General features: G+C 42.8%; 1 protein-coding gene across 2 annotated transcripts in view; it reads right to left on the bottom strand.

Moving 5' to 3' along the window:
• LOC119659993 (organic cation transporter protein-like) overlaps positions 1–17080 on the bottom strand; it is a 276402-nt gene that overhangs the window by 215543 nt on the left and 43779 nt on the right. The window contains exon 1 of one of the 2 annotated variants that reach the window (XM_038068365.1): positions 2356–2725. The exons of the other annotated variant lie outside the window; for it this stretch is intronic. Within the exon in view, the coding sequence (XP_037924293.1) occupies positions 2356–2415 (60 nt within the window). The 5' untranslated portion in view covers positions 2416–2725. Of the gene's footprint in view, positions 1–2355; positions 2726–17080 lie in introns of those variants that run through there. 2 annotated transcript variants of the gene reach the window in all.

Genomic DNA, 17080 nt, shown 5'->3' with positions numbered 1-17080 from the left:
GTGGCGTTCCACAACTGGTGTTCTTTATGATCGTCGTATCAACGAACGTCTCAAATCTAAAATTTACCGGAATGTCGTCCGTCTTGTCGCCCTCAATAGTTCGGAGTGTTGGCCGACTATAAAAGACAATGAACGGCGTCTCGCGGTTATGGAAACGAAGATGTTTCGTTGGACTTGTGGCGTGATACGTTTTGATCATATCCGAAATGAGGATATCCGCGATCGTTATGGGGTTGCTCCGTTAATGTAAAAATTGCGAGAGAGGCGTCGTGGATGGTATGGTCACGCAATTCGCGCTAACGAGAATTCACTTGCCAAGATTGGTCTGAACCTCGAAGTCGATGGTAAACGACCAAAAGGCAGGCCGAAACAACGGTGCCTAGATACGCTGGATGGGGATTTAAAAGCCTCAAGATTACACCCAAATCAGGCATTTGATAGAGCTAAATGGCGAAACCGATTACGACGAGCGGACCCCGATTTTGAACGGGACAAAAGCTGAAGGAAGAGAAGAATACTTTGTAAGGCACATCGGGTCCCGGTGTATCGGTATCCCTAATAAAATCACGGAAGTCATGGAAGCCGCAAGAGAAGAATTGCACAGAGAAATGGACCTATCGTTGAAGAGAAGGAACTGAGTGTTTTAGACATGGCTTTTCTAGTGCCGAAGGTAGAGAGCGAGTCGCAGGGTATTGCCGTCTTTGAAAGAAAGTTAATACTCGGACATTGGGGAGAGATCCAAGCATTCTTAATGGCCAGCACTAAGATAGTCCATGTCAACTTCTACCAAGCGAAACGGCATCTGCAGGAATTTCATGGGCAATTTCAAAATAACAACATTGGAAGAGTGAACGGAGGGGGGCGTATTCATGGTCTATATGAAGGAAGGTGATTTGGAATTCTTCTTATGAAAAAAAAGAGCTTGCATCATTCTTAAATCCTATTTATTATAAAATACGTATGTATTTCCAAGTTCTTGATTGGAAGCCCAATGGCTGTCCAAGTTTCATTGGAAGACTGGGAAGAACTCGGGAGACATTGGGATTGGGGCCGAATTCGTAGTTACACTGGGGAAGGCACTACTACCTCACCTCGGCTGTGAAACCAGCGCTCATAATGAGATGTGGGATAACAGAGGCACTAAGTGAAGTAGTGAATAATATAATAATAACCGTTGCCACAACAATCCAATTGATCACGTTGTCTTTTACAATGTACCTTTGCGGTATCGAATGAGGCGCTCTTGCACACTTCAAGATCCAGCCTCAATTAGATTGTCACGTTAAAGATTACTATTATTATTATCAGTGAGGGGGGTAGCTGCCTAAATCGTGAGAAGATTGAAGAAGATGATAACATTTTTGGGTGATACTCCGAATTATTGATAGGAGGAAGGTAGCAACACAATAAAGTTTCATTTTAATGAGAATTTTAAACTACGATGAAGTAATAGGGAAGCCGCGGTGAGCGTGATAGTGCCTAAGCTAGTGATGGCACCAATGCAAAGGGAATGGGTTACTGATCCAAGCGAAATGTATTTCCAAACGATATGTAAGCTTATAAATATACTTGATATATGTGCCTACTTTAATGTCCAAGTAGAGTAGAACGATCCTATCGGCTACCAATAGATTTACTTCCAGCCAGGTGAGCTTCAACTGGTACGTGAATGCTTTAATAAAGTAAATAGGTTTAGTGCATTAGGATCCTGGATACTCAGGAATGGTCTCGCCAGGAAAGGGGCTGAAATGCCGCTATATGGACCAGAATACTTCTGTAGAATCAAGGAGGGGTGCACGGCTACGAAAAGGAAAAAAAACTATCAACTACTTTTGTGGAAAGAAATATTTCTAGATACAAAATGTATGAAATCCTTCATATCTGAAACGCCGAGCGCAGAAGGCTTCTAGTTGATTAGAAATCAGAAAAGGTTTATCAGATTAGTTGTTCTCATAAGAAGGTGCAACAAGCTTCCAGTCAATACTATTTGTTCTACTTTTTCAGACCCTGCATTGGACACCGGCCTTTAAATGCCAGAACATCATTACATCTTCATACACTTTGTGAAGGTGCGACTACCGTCAATTAATCTATAAATTTAAAACGGTTTTAATCAAATAAAAGGACATAACAATGATGTTTCCAGGAGCACTTTATCTTGGTGAAAATAAACGAAAATCACATCTCTCTCATCTCATGGTAACCCCCCATTCATTTTCCCAGACACCATCCTGTCGAAAATTCACGTGCTCTCCACTGAGCATGGAACGAAGCTTTTTCCGTTCCACTCCCATCTCCCAGGCATAACAGAAAATTTGTTGACCCCATGAAAGAAACTAAGACCTAGATTCGTACCGTAAGTTCTTCGTCCTCGTCGTCATCATCGTAATTGTCTCTGCTTGTCGTTGCTGCCATAATATCTGTTATTAACGCAGAAGTGGTAAATTGGATCCCAAGAATGACTTCCCCTTGAATTCGAGGTCGATGGTTATGGGATGCCGCACGATAAGATATCACTTCAATGAACGCACTTTTGGAAATCACGCGACCAACAAATTGACGACAATGGTCAATGAACGATGGTAAAAAACGAACGTACAACCGCGATTGGGAGCCAATCCGGATCCTAGATCCGAAAGGACTTACTCGCACTTGTTCCTCCGGTTCGCGTTCACTCTACGCGCGTTCGACCGTAGAGATACGGTAGCGCACCGTTCAATTCCATCTGTCGTCCGCTAAATAACTGAACTCGCTCTGCATGGAACCAACGATACCAACCATCCGCTCAGACAGTGCCAGGCTGCAAGGAATGACGAAGGATTCAAGGTTGGGTGTAGCGCAAGCAGGAATGGATACGTGAGTGGCATAAACTCGGCCCGCAATCACGAGCTCTTTGATAAGGGTGGGACAGGCCTAGTGTGCGAGGGATTACGTCTGAGGAGGAAGCAAGCAAACAGGAATAGGCTCCAAGTGCTCTACTTTAACCTGAATCCAGTGACCAGCATCTTTAATCTTTGCAAAACAAATGAGCTTAAAGTATCACATGGGGAGCAAAGTAAAATTTGGTATAATGAAAAATAAATACAGAGAATGAATGTCGTCTTTTGGAGGCTCTATAGGGGATAGTGTCAATAAGTGGGGGAAAAGGATTCCTGAATATATTCACATAATGACGTCGCGTGGCCTTTCGAGCAAGAAAAGAAAATTGACCACTTTTGTTTTGTGTTTTTATATAGGCATGAAGGCAGGTATCCTTCATATTTTCAGTATATTTTTCATGTCAGCACCTCGAAATTTCATAAGATATTTAGGTGTTGAAATCTGGGGAGTATTTAATTTCTCTCATAGGTAATGCCGTGGTAGTAACCCAGGAAGCTCACTACCGAGCAGTCTTCCCACGAAGAGAGTTAGAGGAAATAATTTCATCAAGGATTATAAACCAGATGATGGGATGAAAGGAAGAGACCGCACCGTTTTGTGGCAGTTGCGGTGAGCAAACGAAAACTAAACTCTATTAATAACTCAAACTACGTTTCATCAGTCAACATAAAAGTAGCGTTTCTAAATTCTCTTTCCATTTTCATGGGCAGATACGATTTGAGATAACCATAGCGAAAACTTAAATGTCAAGATAGTCCCTTCACTTGTTGATGCGAACCAAACAATCACCTTTTCAATTTGTTTCCATTCCGAAATATATGCATGCGAAGATAAATATCCTTTTTTGGAACGTGGGTGCTCTGATAGCAATACGGAACTGATGAACTCAAACGATGATTAGGGAGTGCGGGAAGCAGATGGCAGATTAATCTTTTGATGAAACATTAATTGTAGGTGGTTAAAAGTTCCAGAGAATTAAATACTAAGTTGGCAGTCATCGTATTTACTATAAAATTACTAGGTTGTTCAATAAGTTTTGCCGTGTGATAAGAGAGAGCGTTGCTATCAACCCAATTTTTCTTTGTTACGTTGGTACACACTTCATATGAACGTATGTCATGTTTCATTTCAATCTGTCAATTCATTCTTTGTTTGCAAGCCGTTTAGTATCGACGTGTCACAGTAGTTTTTACAATGGAAAAAATCAAGTATTGTGAAGTGATTGAATTTTTACGTTTAAAAGTAAAGGAAATTTATGAACGAATGTTGAAAGCGTATAAGGACTCTTTGCCTTCAATTAGTACAGTATATAGATGGTTGCTGAATTTAGATGTGGTCGTACAAGCTTTGAAGACGATCCACGTCAAGTATGTCCGAAAACAGCAACAACACTACAAATCGTAGAAACAACGCAGGGTACCGTAATGAAAAATCATCGAGTGACTGAAATAAATTTAGTAGAAGCTCTAGACATCTTATTGGGCAGTGTAAACAGTATTTTGACTAAAGTATTGGTTTTCAGAAACCTGTCGGCGCAATGGGTGCCATATTCGCTAACAATGGAACAAAACCACATTGGAATGCGACTTTCTCAGCAATATTTATAGCGTTTTCGAAGGGAGAAAGTGGATTTTGTGGGTCGATTCATCACTATAGATGAGACTTGGGTCTACCACCATAATCCTGAAGCAAAACAAGAGGCAAAGAGTGGAGTAAACCTGGTTCTCCGGCTCCGAAATGAGTTCGTGTCCAGAGATCGGTCAAGGAGGTGTTAGCATCAGTTTTTGGGATGCAAAAGAAATTTTTGTTTGTGGATTACTGGCAAACTGATAAAACAACAAATTCTGAATATTAATAGAATCTTTCAGACCAGCTGAAGGAAAACTTCGTGATTGGAATATCCACCCCCTAGCGACTTCCATCTGTTTCCAGTCCTAAAAAAGTCATGCGTGGAAAGCGTATTTTATTAAATGATGAGATTAGAGCAGCTGTAGAAGTGTATTTGTCAGCCCTACCAGATGCTCACTTCAGGGATGGAATTCATAAATTGGAATTCCGTTGGAACAGGTATATTGATGTTCACGGAAACTACACTGAACAATAAAGTGTATTTCAACCCATGAAATTGTGTTTTTCTTATCGAACCGCAAATTTATTGAACTACCTGGTACATTGAAACTCAGTACAGCGCCTAAATTAGTAATGGAAAAACAATTTCAATTTCATCATGCGTTCGCCTGCGTTTTTAAAAAGACGCGAAGCTCACTAGGAGCACCAAGCTTCATACCATTTCAAAGACCATATAACCATATCTCGGGATAGAGGATTCCACTGCACGTCGTAGCCTGCAATGCAATTGTCGCCCCTCCTTAAACTATGACCTATTCACTGCCACTTCCGTCTTACTATCACAGTGCGTACGTACGTAGTTTTTCGTTTGAGCTAATGTTAGGCCAGCGCACCCCGACGACATCACGCAGACAGGCATTTTGGGTAATAGTAGATTTCACTTTCCATGTTCTACACCAATATTGCAACACAGAAAGAACACTAGCACAGAACAGTCTCAACTTGATCTTAGTGTTGAGATTCTAGCATTTCTAGACCAGGTAGCGAAAAAGGATCTAGCGCTGTTAATGCGTCGGGCCACATTCAGTTCGGTGCCACCGTCCACAGAAACCACGCTTCTTAGATATACAAATTAATCGACGCTTTCGATGCTTAGCAGATTAATGCAGATAGAGAAAGTGCGATAATCCGTCAAACTGAGAACCTCGGTTTTGTTTGGTGTTTATCTTCCGTCCAATTCTACTTGCCTCTCTTTCCAAATCCAGAATCATTTAGCCAAGGTCCATGACCCGTTGAGAGAGCAAACAGATGTTATCAGCGTGGTCAAGATGTTTGAGGAAAGATGTTATCGTTCCTTGAACGTCAGCGATAACAAGAAGAAATAATATCGGTGACAAGATGCAATTCTGGCGGACTCCGCTTTGGACCTCAGAATCTTTTCTTTACATCGGTGACAGGGGGTTGCATCGATCGAGGAAAATGTGCGAAAGAGGTGTTTTCGATGGAATGATCATGTAATTCGCGATAATGAGGACTATCTTAGCATCGAAGTCTATCCATTTGCTCAATTTCGAGCATTTGGCAACCATAATAGCCAAGCCATAATATACTAATAGGTGTGTAAGGTGGATGATAAGAGATGTTCTCAGTTTTGGAATCATTTTTTCAGTAGTAAGGTCAAATCAGGAGCATTTTTAGGATTGATGAATCGCTCACCAATTTTCAACTAATTTCTTGGGAATCGAAAGTGATAGCTTTTCGTCTGTTAGCTCTTCTTAAGTATTGTGAGTTAGATCTTTTCTAGCTCGTGCCAGTGGTCAAATGGCAGTATAGGTCCCAGAGCCAAACATGGATTGGTACAGACGGTGGCGCTTAGAACCAGGGAAACTCCTGTTGAAACAACACCAACTGCTCTACTACCAAACCCTATCTCCACCTTTACATAGTGACCGCTGGGAGTTCTTTCTTAACGAAAAGTTGCGGATGGAGAAGGATTTTGGCGAGTCTCCTGCGCATAAAAACGAGACAAATTGTATCAACTGGTCCTCCCGGATGGGAGTTGGCTAAGGCTGACAACTCTACTCAGAAAACAAACCGTTACGAACCCACAGCAGAAGCCTCAGACTGGACTGATAATACAATGACTAATCTGGCTACGAGAACGGAATAATTATTTACGCATTTTCCCATGGAACGTGCGCTCCCTGTACAGAGATAGAGTTGCCAAGCAGCTAGCGGATACCCTGTTTCAATATAGGGCTGACCAAAAAATGAAACCTCTGTTATCGGATTTGAAAACATAAGCGAACGGCTATGCCCTCTACGTTTTCGAGAAAAATTTGGAAATATAAACCTCATAAACTTCGCGCCCCAACAGAGGAGACTGCAGCGTTGGAAAAGGATACCTGCTACGAGGCAGTAGAACGAACCCTCGAAGCCTGTCCCAGGTATGATATCAAAATCATATTTGGAGATTTTAACAGCCAAATAGGGGCGGAGCCAATATAGACCTGAATCATCATCTCGTTGGCATAGTGCTCCGAGCGCGAATAACAATACCACCCAGAATCCCCTCTGATAATCAGGTGAGAGTCAACACCGAAGCCATCCACAATACAGCCCTCCGCAACACTAATAAAGGGGAAATGGATGCCGCAATAACCGCAGCCAACATAGATGGAGATGAAGCATGAACAAATGACAAATGAAGAACGACTTCATAAATACAGCCCAAAACATACATAGTCCCAGCCGCAAAAGGATTCGGAACGGCTGATTTGACGATGAATATAAACTAGCAACGGAACGGTAGAATGCGGGGCACGTGGGGGGCATATCCGGCGAGCGGAAAAGCGACTTCACAAACGGAAAAAGGAAGCCTTGGGGAACCAACAGGTGTGTGAACTCGAAAAGTACAGGGAGCAACCGCACCAGGGGCGCAAGTTTTACCAACAAGTCAGCAGGATGAGGCCTTACACACTTCGATGTTCATCCTGCCGAGACAAAGAGGGAAATCTGATTTCCGACAGAATGGGCATATTGGAGCGATGGATTGAGTACTTTAATGAACTACTGAACAACCAGAACATCGACGAGTTGGAGGTCCCGCCTACCGCCATGCTGACGATATCGATATCATGGGAAGAACGAGCCGACACTACAAACTGCCTTCATCCAAATCGAGCAGACAGCGCGAGATTTGGGATGCAACGTCTGAATTCTCAGAAGAATTTTTTGGCCCCTACATGAGGATGGACGAGTCCGTAGTCTTCATAACGATGATGCTATGAGCACTACAATGACCATCAGATTGCGGATAAAATTCTCCTCAATAGGTTGCGGTGGGCGGGTCACTTAATCCATATGGATGAGGACGATCCAGCCCGGAAGTCAATAAGGGCAATATTTATAGTAGAAAAAGAAGACGAGCCAGACTCTGTCTGAGATGGAACGATGGCGTAGGCCAGGACGCCAGGCAGCTTTTAGGGATATCGAATTGCTGCCACTCGGCGCAAACCCGTGATGCCTGGAGTTCCTTATTAAGGCAGGCCTAGATCGGATACCGATTGTTGCGCCGTTGATGATGATGATTTTTTTTCAATGTTTTTCGTAGGTCTTTTCTAGCTAGTGCCAGCTTCTTTTCGAATTTGCCGAACTAAACTTTTGTAATTTACGCCTCAACTATCATTTCTTTTTGAAAACTTTGGATGATTTGAAACCGCGCATCCAATATAAAGCCAGTCAGTTTGCTTTGGTAGACTCTGTAAGGATTGATTGGAGATTTGGTAATGTTACGGAAACTGATGAATTATCCGGCCATAGGAGGGAATACAAATATACCACATTATTGCAAAATCGATGAGGTAAATGATTTTACGGCGATCCGTTGGTCGGTACCTACTCGGCAGTAGGGTAATTAGTTTCAAGTGCTAGTACAAACATTTTTTACCGGACGTGGTGGAAAGGCTCACAAACTGCTCCGGAGACATGATAAATATGGGAGGGTATTATGCAGCAGAAATTATGACGTGGATCTACCTTGCATATAATCCTTAGCAAAATTGTCTATGACAAAGTTCTAGAACCTCCCTGACCTTTGCCATCAAGGTGCTTGGTATCATAAAATTTGGAGCTCAGCATTATAAAATTACATTTGTCGGTGAGACGAGTACTATATCAGGGAGAAGCCGAATTCACTGTTGACGAGGAATGCTTGTAATTCCATTCCACGCTGTTTTGATTCGAGAAGTTTAAAAAGTGACAGAGCAGATAATCTACGGCAGATTGGTTTCGGTCGTTCAGGCCAACAAGCTCTTTCAGATTGATCCGGTTAGGTTTTGCAAACCCAGAGCAACCATTGGTGCTGTCAATCTGGTTACTTATTTAGCCGAAATATTGCGTGGTGGTGACCCTGCACATTAGAAATGCATCCAATTCGGAAAATAGGACTCTGATGTGGAAACCTTTGGCGCCGATTGTTGTACCCACCTATCTCGTTGTTGTTATCGATAGTTACTTGAAAGAACAGAAGCTTTGATATGAAAATGATGATGGGCAAACCATCTGCCATGAACTGTGAGTGCGGCCCACAAAAGGGAAACCTTGTCAGGGTTCTACCTTAAGGAGAGTCTCAGACGAGACGATGTTTTTCATCTAGCGAATGGAGCCGCTTGACACCTTGGCAGATTATTGGCCAAAATGTTACCGAATATAGGCGCCCCAAGGGAAAGTCGTTAGCTCCTTATCTCTATGATTGTTAGCTTTTGTTTTATGTGGCTCTTGTCTAGACCTCGGAATTGGAATATGAAGCGCGCCCATATCAATTAATTGCATTGCGGACATCGTGCCCCTACAGTACATCTGTCGAAGCAGGCATGGTCCAAGTCCACCTTTTTGGCGAACGAGGGTCGACGCCTCTATGGTCCAACATACGCAATCGGCGAATCTTACACCTATCATCGGCAAATAGCAGGAACTGGAGCAATACTGGAGTGGCGGAGGAGACGGGACGATTCTCTTAAATATGTCGCAAAGTGGATTAAACGGCGCCATGGAGAGGTTAGCTATGCCCTAACCCAATTCCTAAGTGGACGAGGAGGGTATCGCACTTAGGTTTACCGCTTTGGACGTGACACCTCCTCATATTGCCTGACATGTGAGATCCTTTATGAGGATGTAGAAAATGTTGTTTTAAATTGCCCGAGATTCGCCTCACACAGGGTGGAAGTGGAAATGGTCGCTGGGTTGCAGTTGCCACCTGAGAATATTGTGGACCACATGTTAACTTCTGAAACAACCTGGAGCTCGGTAGAAAAACTAATGAAAATGATCTACAATACGCTAAGAAAAGAGGAAGTTCGGGGGAAGATGATAAGTACCAACAGAAACCCCAATTAGTAACTGATCCTGCTCCGTGACGTAATATCGAAATGGCGGTCCACTTGGGTATGTGGAGGAGAAAGAGATGGTTTTACTGAGTAAAAACCTCACATAACCGTATGGCAGGAGCCAACGGTATGTTTTGAATATTTCCTCCAGTGTACCTTCTTCTACGTTCTAGAGAAATATAGGGCGTAGAAAATTGCGTTCCTAGCTGGCAGCTGGGCGGTACCTAGGTCCAATCAGGTGAACTGTGGTTTGTTATAGGAATAATAAATTAAATACGCGTGCCCTGCCTAATAAGGCCTGGGTACTCTGTGTTACACGCTATACAGATGAGCTGACCAGAAAAGGAGCACAAGCGTTGCTATATGAACAAGAACTAAACGAAAAGCGATGAGGGAATTCTGCGGGGTGACGTTACCAGGAATGGAACACTTCTGGATTTTCATTGGCAAATACGTCGCAGAATTATTTGAACCTGACTAAGAAGGGTCATGGGAACACAGCGGGAATTGTCATGGGTCGCTGCTAGGTAAACTACCACCGAAGGAAACTAGGGACATCTACGGATGTCCACCGATTTTGTGAGGAGAGTGATGAAAGCTGCATCCATCTTGTGGGAACTAGACTGAAAACTTAAACTTCTTGCCGGTCATAAGATTAATCAACAAACATAGTTCTTTTAGGAGTCCGACTTCCTATTCTTATTCTTTTGATACCATTATTATGAGATATGTTGCTTGGTATGGAGGAGTCCCGCCTTCTCATCACTTATATGACTAACTTTTAATTTGGACCAAAATCCTGAATTCTGAAGGGCTACTAACATGAATAAATGTCAGGTAATACTTAAGTTGGCTATGTCGACAATAATTCTAATTTAATTTATAAAAATCTCAAATTACGAAATCACTCAGTTTACAAAACACTATTGCCTGCGAAAACTCATTCAAGCTCCCAACTTAAAGCCCTGTTCGTTTATGTACAAACTCTGATAAACTTTCCTAACTCCACTAATCCCTTGAATCTAATCTTTATAAATTAGCGACTATACCTACTCTGATTCATTTCTAATTACTTTATAATTTCCTTCCCCATCCTCAACCTGCTCTTCATTTGCGTACCAAAAGTTAAACGTTAAACATGATGATCGAACCATTTTCCATTCCCTCTTCTGATATGAAAATTTCCAAGGTTAATTGCGCCCCCAGTCAAGGCCAATGTCAATACCTGGTACCCTAAGTCACTGAATTTGCCCTTGCAGCTTGGTTAACATAATTGCTTGTCGCAAGCCAGTTGTTGACTGCAAAACTCACTGTTGACTCTAACAAGTTGAAGGAAAACAGGAAAAAGGACACTGAACATGACATTGCACTTTGTTTGCCGGGCGTCACGGTCGACGAGCGGTTTCCTTTGAACATTTTAAGAATCAAAGCAATATATCAAGCGAATGTAAAGGCAGAGGGTGGTGAATGTGGGTGTTGCGGTTTGGCCTACAGATTGAAGTGCCGACTTCAGGATACGGTGGATGAATGGCTTGAGGATATTCAAAATATGTTTCGTTGTTTGGTCGGTACGAGGAACTTTTTTCAATGACTACGTATAATGTGAAAACATCCCGTCCTTCCCTTGCTGTTTGGTGTAGTTAAATATACAAAAGCTTTGAGTAAGGGACGGAATGTGATATGTCCAGAGGCGTAGCTAAACCTTGAAAGGGTAGTGATGCCTTTACAGATACTATTTCGGAGTGTTTGGTACAGTGTTATGGTATCGTGGGTATATGTGCACTCCAAGTGTTAACGAATCCTTGCGTGTACCTGCTGTGGAGGCGTGTAATTATAACGCAAAACGTTTTGTTTATTATTTACGATAAATTTACTCGTTCTTCTGTTCTCAGAACATCCTCTGGATGGAGCCGTATTTATGAATGGAGAGCAAGTTTGTATGGAATTATAGGGGGTCCTCATGTAAGCTTTGAACATGGGATATCGAATAAATTGTTTTGATTACGCCATTCTGACACCCTCATATTTTCGACATCGGTTATAAAATAAGAGACTGTTAGGCGAAACGTAGAGTTTTAAAGTGATCACAACTCTCAGAAGCAAAACTCTAGAAAGCATTACGGCCAATAAAAAATATATTTTTTTTCTAAAACTGGTCGAATAATTCCCTCCTAAATTTTGAAAAGTTGCTAGAGAATCCCCTTATAGGATGAAGCCACCCTTATCCAGTAAATTCCTAGTCAGATCCAAAGAAACGATAACACAGCTTCAAGCTTTCTTTGAAATTGTTCGATTACGAAATTTATGAGACTGGGCTCTACCTTTGAGATTTTATTTTTAATCTTCTCTCGCCTCCATTCCGAGGCCCACACACTTTATTCCTTTACGCTTATAGCGGTGATCTGTACACCACTTCGTCGGTGCTTTGACCAAACTTTCAAATGTAAAAACTTGGATCAATTTCAGAAAGTACCGTGTTGGGGGAGGGGGGGGGGCTGTAATAGTTTACTACTACACTAATTGTCTTCAAAATCACACGAAGATTGAAGCAATAGCTTGTAATTCTCCAAGTAGTAAGGAGTGACCGACTTCGAATCCATCCAGTACGTCGCGGAATCACGTCGTAGCCGTGGCATTTTGGATTTTGGAACCCTCACCAGATTCATGTTCCTCCAAAAATTTGTGGAAGGCAGGCTCTCACCGTCAGTGGAAAGCCTGCACCTAATATCTACATCACGGCCAGCCTAGGAGGGTAGTACAGCAAATCCCTTAATCAGAGGAACTGGAAACCTAACTACGGTCGGTTTGTCGATGACACCGTTGCCTAATTCTTCCAGAAAATGGAAGAGGAGGGCTTGGTAGAAGGAAACCCCAGCCGCAAAGGAGAGACGACTAGAGTCTTGTCTGTCAGAATTTTCTCTTCTTCTTCTACCAGGAGAAGCGGAAAAAAGGAAGCTGGAGATGTGGACGCAACTAGTCTAATCCCGGTATGTGAAAACAGATCGATACAGCCTGGACACCGGCAACCTGGGAAGGTTCTCAGATGATGCCAACATACAGCAATGTGAAAGAAAGCGAAGTTTCTTGGGAATAAGGACATACCGTTGCTACACCTAGTGAATATCAAGAGAAATCGAACGAAATAAAGCAGGGCTTTCAGCAGAAGGTGTTACCAAAATCTGTGATATTAGATCAGTCAAGGGGATCTACTTCGGTGAGAGATTCTCGAGACCGATAGGCTGCATCCTGATGTGAAAACTGTTAGAGGCAACCACGTTAGACAATCCTGTTCTCAAGACCTAGTTGCGATCAATTTGTAGTAGCAGGTTAATGGCGAAAGGACATAGTTGCCTCCGCTGCAGAGTCGGAAAGCTGCTTCCCTTTGTGAATCCTACGGGCTGGCTCTGAAGATCCGAGCCGGCTGGACTCTGCTTCCCTGCTCCCATAACAACAGTCACGGTCTTAGGAGTTTGTGGCATCAAAACGGCGCACCAAAGCGTTAATTGGGCTCTCGGAGCGGCCACTGATACCTACCTACCCTACCTACCCTGCCTCCGCTTATTTACCCTATAATTCTTTGTGTCCTCCACCAACCCAAGAACTAAGGAATCAGGTAGTGTATGCACAATCAAATAGACTTGAACTTTCAAAAGGTTGTGATAATAATAATAATAATCGTTGGCACAACAATCCATATTGGTGATTTGACTCAGGTACTCATTCACAACTGAGTCGACTGGTATCCGACATCCAGTCACGATAATAGAGCCACCAGTGAGATTTGAAGCGCGACCTTCCGATTCGACAGCCCAGGCTCTAACTTGAGCACCAGGCACGTGTGATGTAAATGCTCAACACATTTGTTGGGGCAGTAGCAAATGCAATCCTTGAGGAGAGAAACAGTTTGATTTTATCACTTCAGTTGGTCTGATAATGGCGAACGTAGGGTGCACCGCTAGGTCCGTGGGACCTTGTAGAAGTGAAGTGATTGACCTAATAATCTGCACTACAAATTTGTCAGAATTGATTCGAGATTGGCCAGTGTTAGCTGAAGTCTCACTCTCAGACCATCATTACTTATTATTTAGTCTAATTATTACAGACGAACGCGCACGTTTGTTAGCTATTTGAGCTCAAAAAAAAATGGTTTCGTTCGGAACGTCTCACCAGTCCTTATATATTCCTCGGAAACTTGGGTTCTTAGCAAGAACATGGAGCGATGGTGTAGGTCAGGATGCCAGACAGCTTTTAAGGATATCGAATTGGTGGGACTCGGCGCAAAAGCGGGGTGTCTGGAGTTCCTTACTAAGGCAGGCCTAGACCGAATACCGGTTGTTGCGCCGTTGATGACGATTGAAGGTGAAGAGTTTGTAATACAAAGACGGAACCATAGGAAAACAGACTGGACAAAGTTCGATGAACTTCATGGCAACAAAGCGAAGTTCTCCAGGCGATTAACGACTTCTTTATTGCTGGAAGATCAATTGGAAATTGTGAGTCGGATACTTTTAGAGTACTCTCTTTCATTTCCCGAGGTAAAAGCGGTAAAACGGTTCCTTGAGCTTCAAAAGCTCAGAAAATCAATCAGATAACTTCAGAATCGTGCGTGCGTACAATAAGAACTTGAAACGTACACAGGAGGTATGCTTTAGTGGAAACTGTGAGGAACTGTAAGGACGAAGGGAGGCTTCCAGGCTGTGCAGAGTCCTTAAAATGGATGAGTCGGCCAAGTTGGGATCTCTTAAGTCAGCCTGTCGGTTACGCCCGTACGCCTTTGACCAGTGGCTGTAATCTGGATGAGATGCAGTTGCTCTGTCAGTTTTGACTGTTCAGGCTACTGGTGATCGAATGAAAAATGATAAGCACAGCCGGCCAGATGTGTTTATTTAGGCTGTGAGCGAGAATTTTATGTTTGTTTAGGTTGTGACTCAGAATTTCATGGGCATCTTTATCGCTGGTGAACATTTTTGGTAAATGCTCATACACACAAATATATCAAATCTTGTCAGAAGGCCAGAATTAAACTAAGATGTTACGGCCTGCTGGTACGTGGATGGCGCATTCAGTTTAACTGGTAGGCAGATGCTAGTTCATATACGGCGGGCTTTAGAAAACCGAGTCTAACTTTCACGAACTCTGGAGTTGAGTCTGTCCAGATTTTCTTGTAAATACACAATCCAAGAGACCAGGTGACAAGAGGGGGAGAAGTGACGGTTTCTGCAAAGCTTTCAACACGCTAAAGGAGAGTATAGAACACTTAGAGCAACTTCTGAGGAATATTTTTCTAGCATGTCTTGCTCTGGGTTACGTGACTAACTCTTGGCAGAAGGTTAGTGTTGTCTTCATACCCACACCAAGCCTGCGAAAGATAGCCATCAGTTTAACATCATTTTCGCTGAAATGTCTGAAAAGATTGGTTGAACGTCACATTCCCAAGAAGGCGCTAAGGTCGCACCTACTAAATGGAAACCAATACGCTTACTAGTATTGCTACTACTCCTGTGAGTCTGCTCTTTTCTTTTTGGTTTCAGAGATAGAGGGCGTAACTTTCAAAGCCGAGTACGCGTTGGGGATGTTCGTGGGCATTGAAGGGGTGTTTGTGTGCGCCTTTCGAAAAGCTCCGACACACCGGCAGAGAGCATGGTATTGATGAAACTTTAATTAAGTGGATCTATGTTATGCTAACACAGAGATTGCTGTGGTCTGAGGCGAGTGTTGATCCGTACGTAACAACGGAAGCGACGAAAGGTTGCCCCCAAGGAGGTACCACTTCTATGGAGTTTGCTGATAGACTCATGATTATGTGAACTGGAATATCTGCTAATATACGCTCAGCATTATGCGGATGACGCGGCTGTGCTAGTTGTAGGTCGACGTCACGAATCGATGTGTAGAAATACAATACGCGGTTGATTTGATTTACAGTTGGTGCCTCAGGAAGGGTTTCGACTAAATTTAAATAAACTCATAAAGTCATTATTTACAAAAAGGAGAAACTACCCTCAAGAAATGGATGATACCACCCTTAAAATCTCCGAAGAAGTGAAATATCTGGGAGTTATTCTAGACAAGAAGCTTGTTTTGAACAAACAGGTAGAGATAAAGATGAACCGAGCTCTTACAGCTTATGGGCTGTGTAGGCGGATCTTTTCCTCGACATGGGACTTTTCAAGTAGTAATGTGGATATATGTTGCCAGCATAAGGTCGATGTTCGGTTATGTATCCGAAATGTGGTGGGTTAAGGTGAAACAAAAGAACCGTGCCTGGATATTACTGGTGCCACGAACACGACATCCAGGTTAGCTCTAAAAGTATTACTCCATTTACATTGCAATGAGAGCAGCTCATCGACTAATTCCATTAGATCTATTGGGACACAATGGATGTGGGATTAACAGAGACTTGGAAAAGTTTTCGGGAGAACTGAATCCAGTTTTCGCAGTGTCTTCTGATTCTCGCATCGCCATACATCTGTTTGTTAGAAGATATGAGTTATCATGAACTGGAATGATCCAGAAGAATGCATGGCAGGATATATTGACGACTTTTACACCGATGACTCAAAAACAGAATATGGTTCTGGAGCAGCAGTCTACGTCTCGAATATAAATGAGAAATTAACTTTCTCCAATATGCAATGGCCTTTCAGGCTGAACTGTATGCGATCCTAAGGTCAGCATAATTCACGAGTGGTTGAAGGGCAGGCGCATCGCCATTTGTGGCGATAGTGAAATTGCATTTGAGATTTCGCGCGGTCCTTTGTTTACTTTAAAAATCGTTCATGAAAATGAAAACAGCTTGCACTCTGTTTCTAGATTCAATACGGTGTGACTACTCTGGGTAGTGTAGAGGAAAACGAAATCTCGGACGCTTTTGCAAAAGGGGGTTGAACTTCCCCCATACCTAGACTGGAACCAGCAGTTGGTGCGTCAGTAGCATTGGCTAACGCCGCTGTTAAAAACTGTAAACAAGCTTTCCATAATGGCAGATGGCAGAACCTTAATGCTGTTAAACAAATGGATCTTTTGCTGTCAAAACGAAGCAAACATACGGTAAAGTTTATCCTGTCGAAAAGTAGGAAGACTTGCAGAAGTATTGTGGGCGTTTTGACTGGTCATAATTCACTAGTTGGGCATATGGCCCAAATACGAATTCTCCAAGATGAAAGGTGTCGATCCTGTAATGGGAAAGCGGAATTCACAGAGCGTTTTTTATGTGAGTGCCCCGCTTATGGACGCATCAG

This window comes from Hermetia illucens, chromosome 6, assembly GCF_905115235.1.
Source record: "Hermetia illucens chromosome 6, iHerIll2.2.curated.20191125, whole genome shotgun sequence".
Classification (NCBI taxonomy): Eukaryota; Metazoa; Arthropoda; class Insecta; order Diptera; family Stratiomyidae; genus Hermetia; species Hermetia illucens.
The sequence above is the reverse complement of the archived record's forward strand: the minus strand, read 5'-3'. Positions and strand labels throughout refer to the sequence as shown.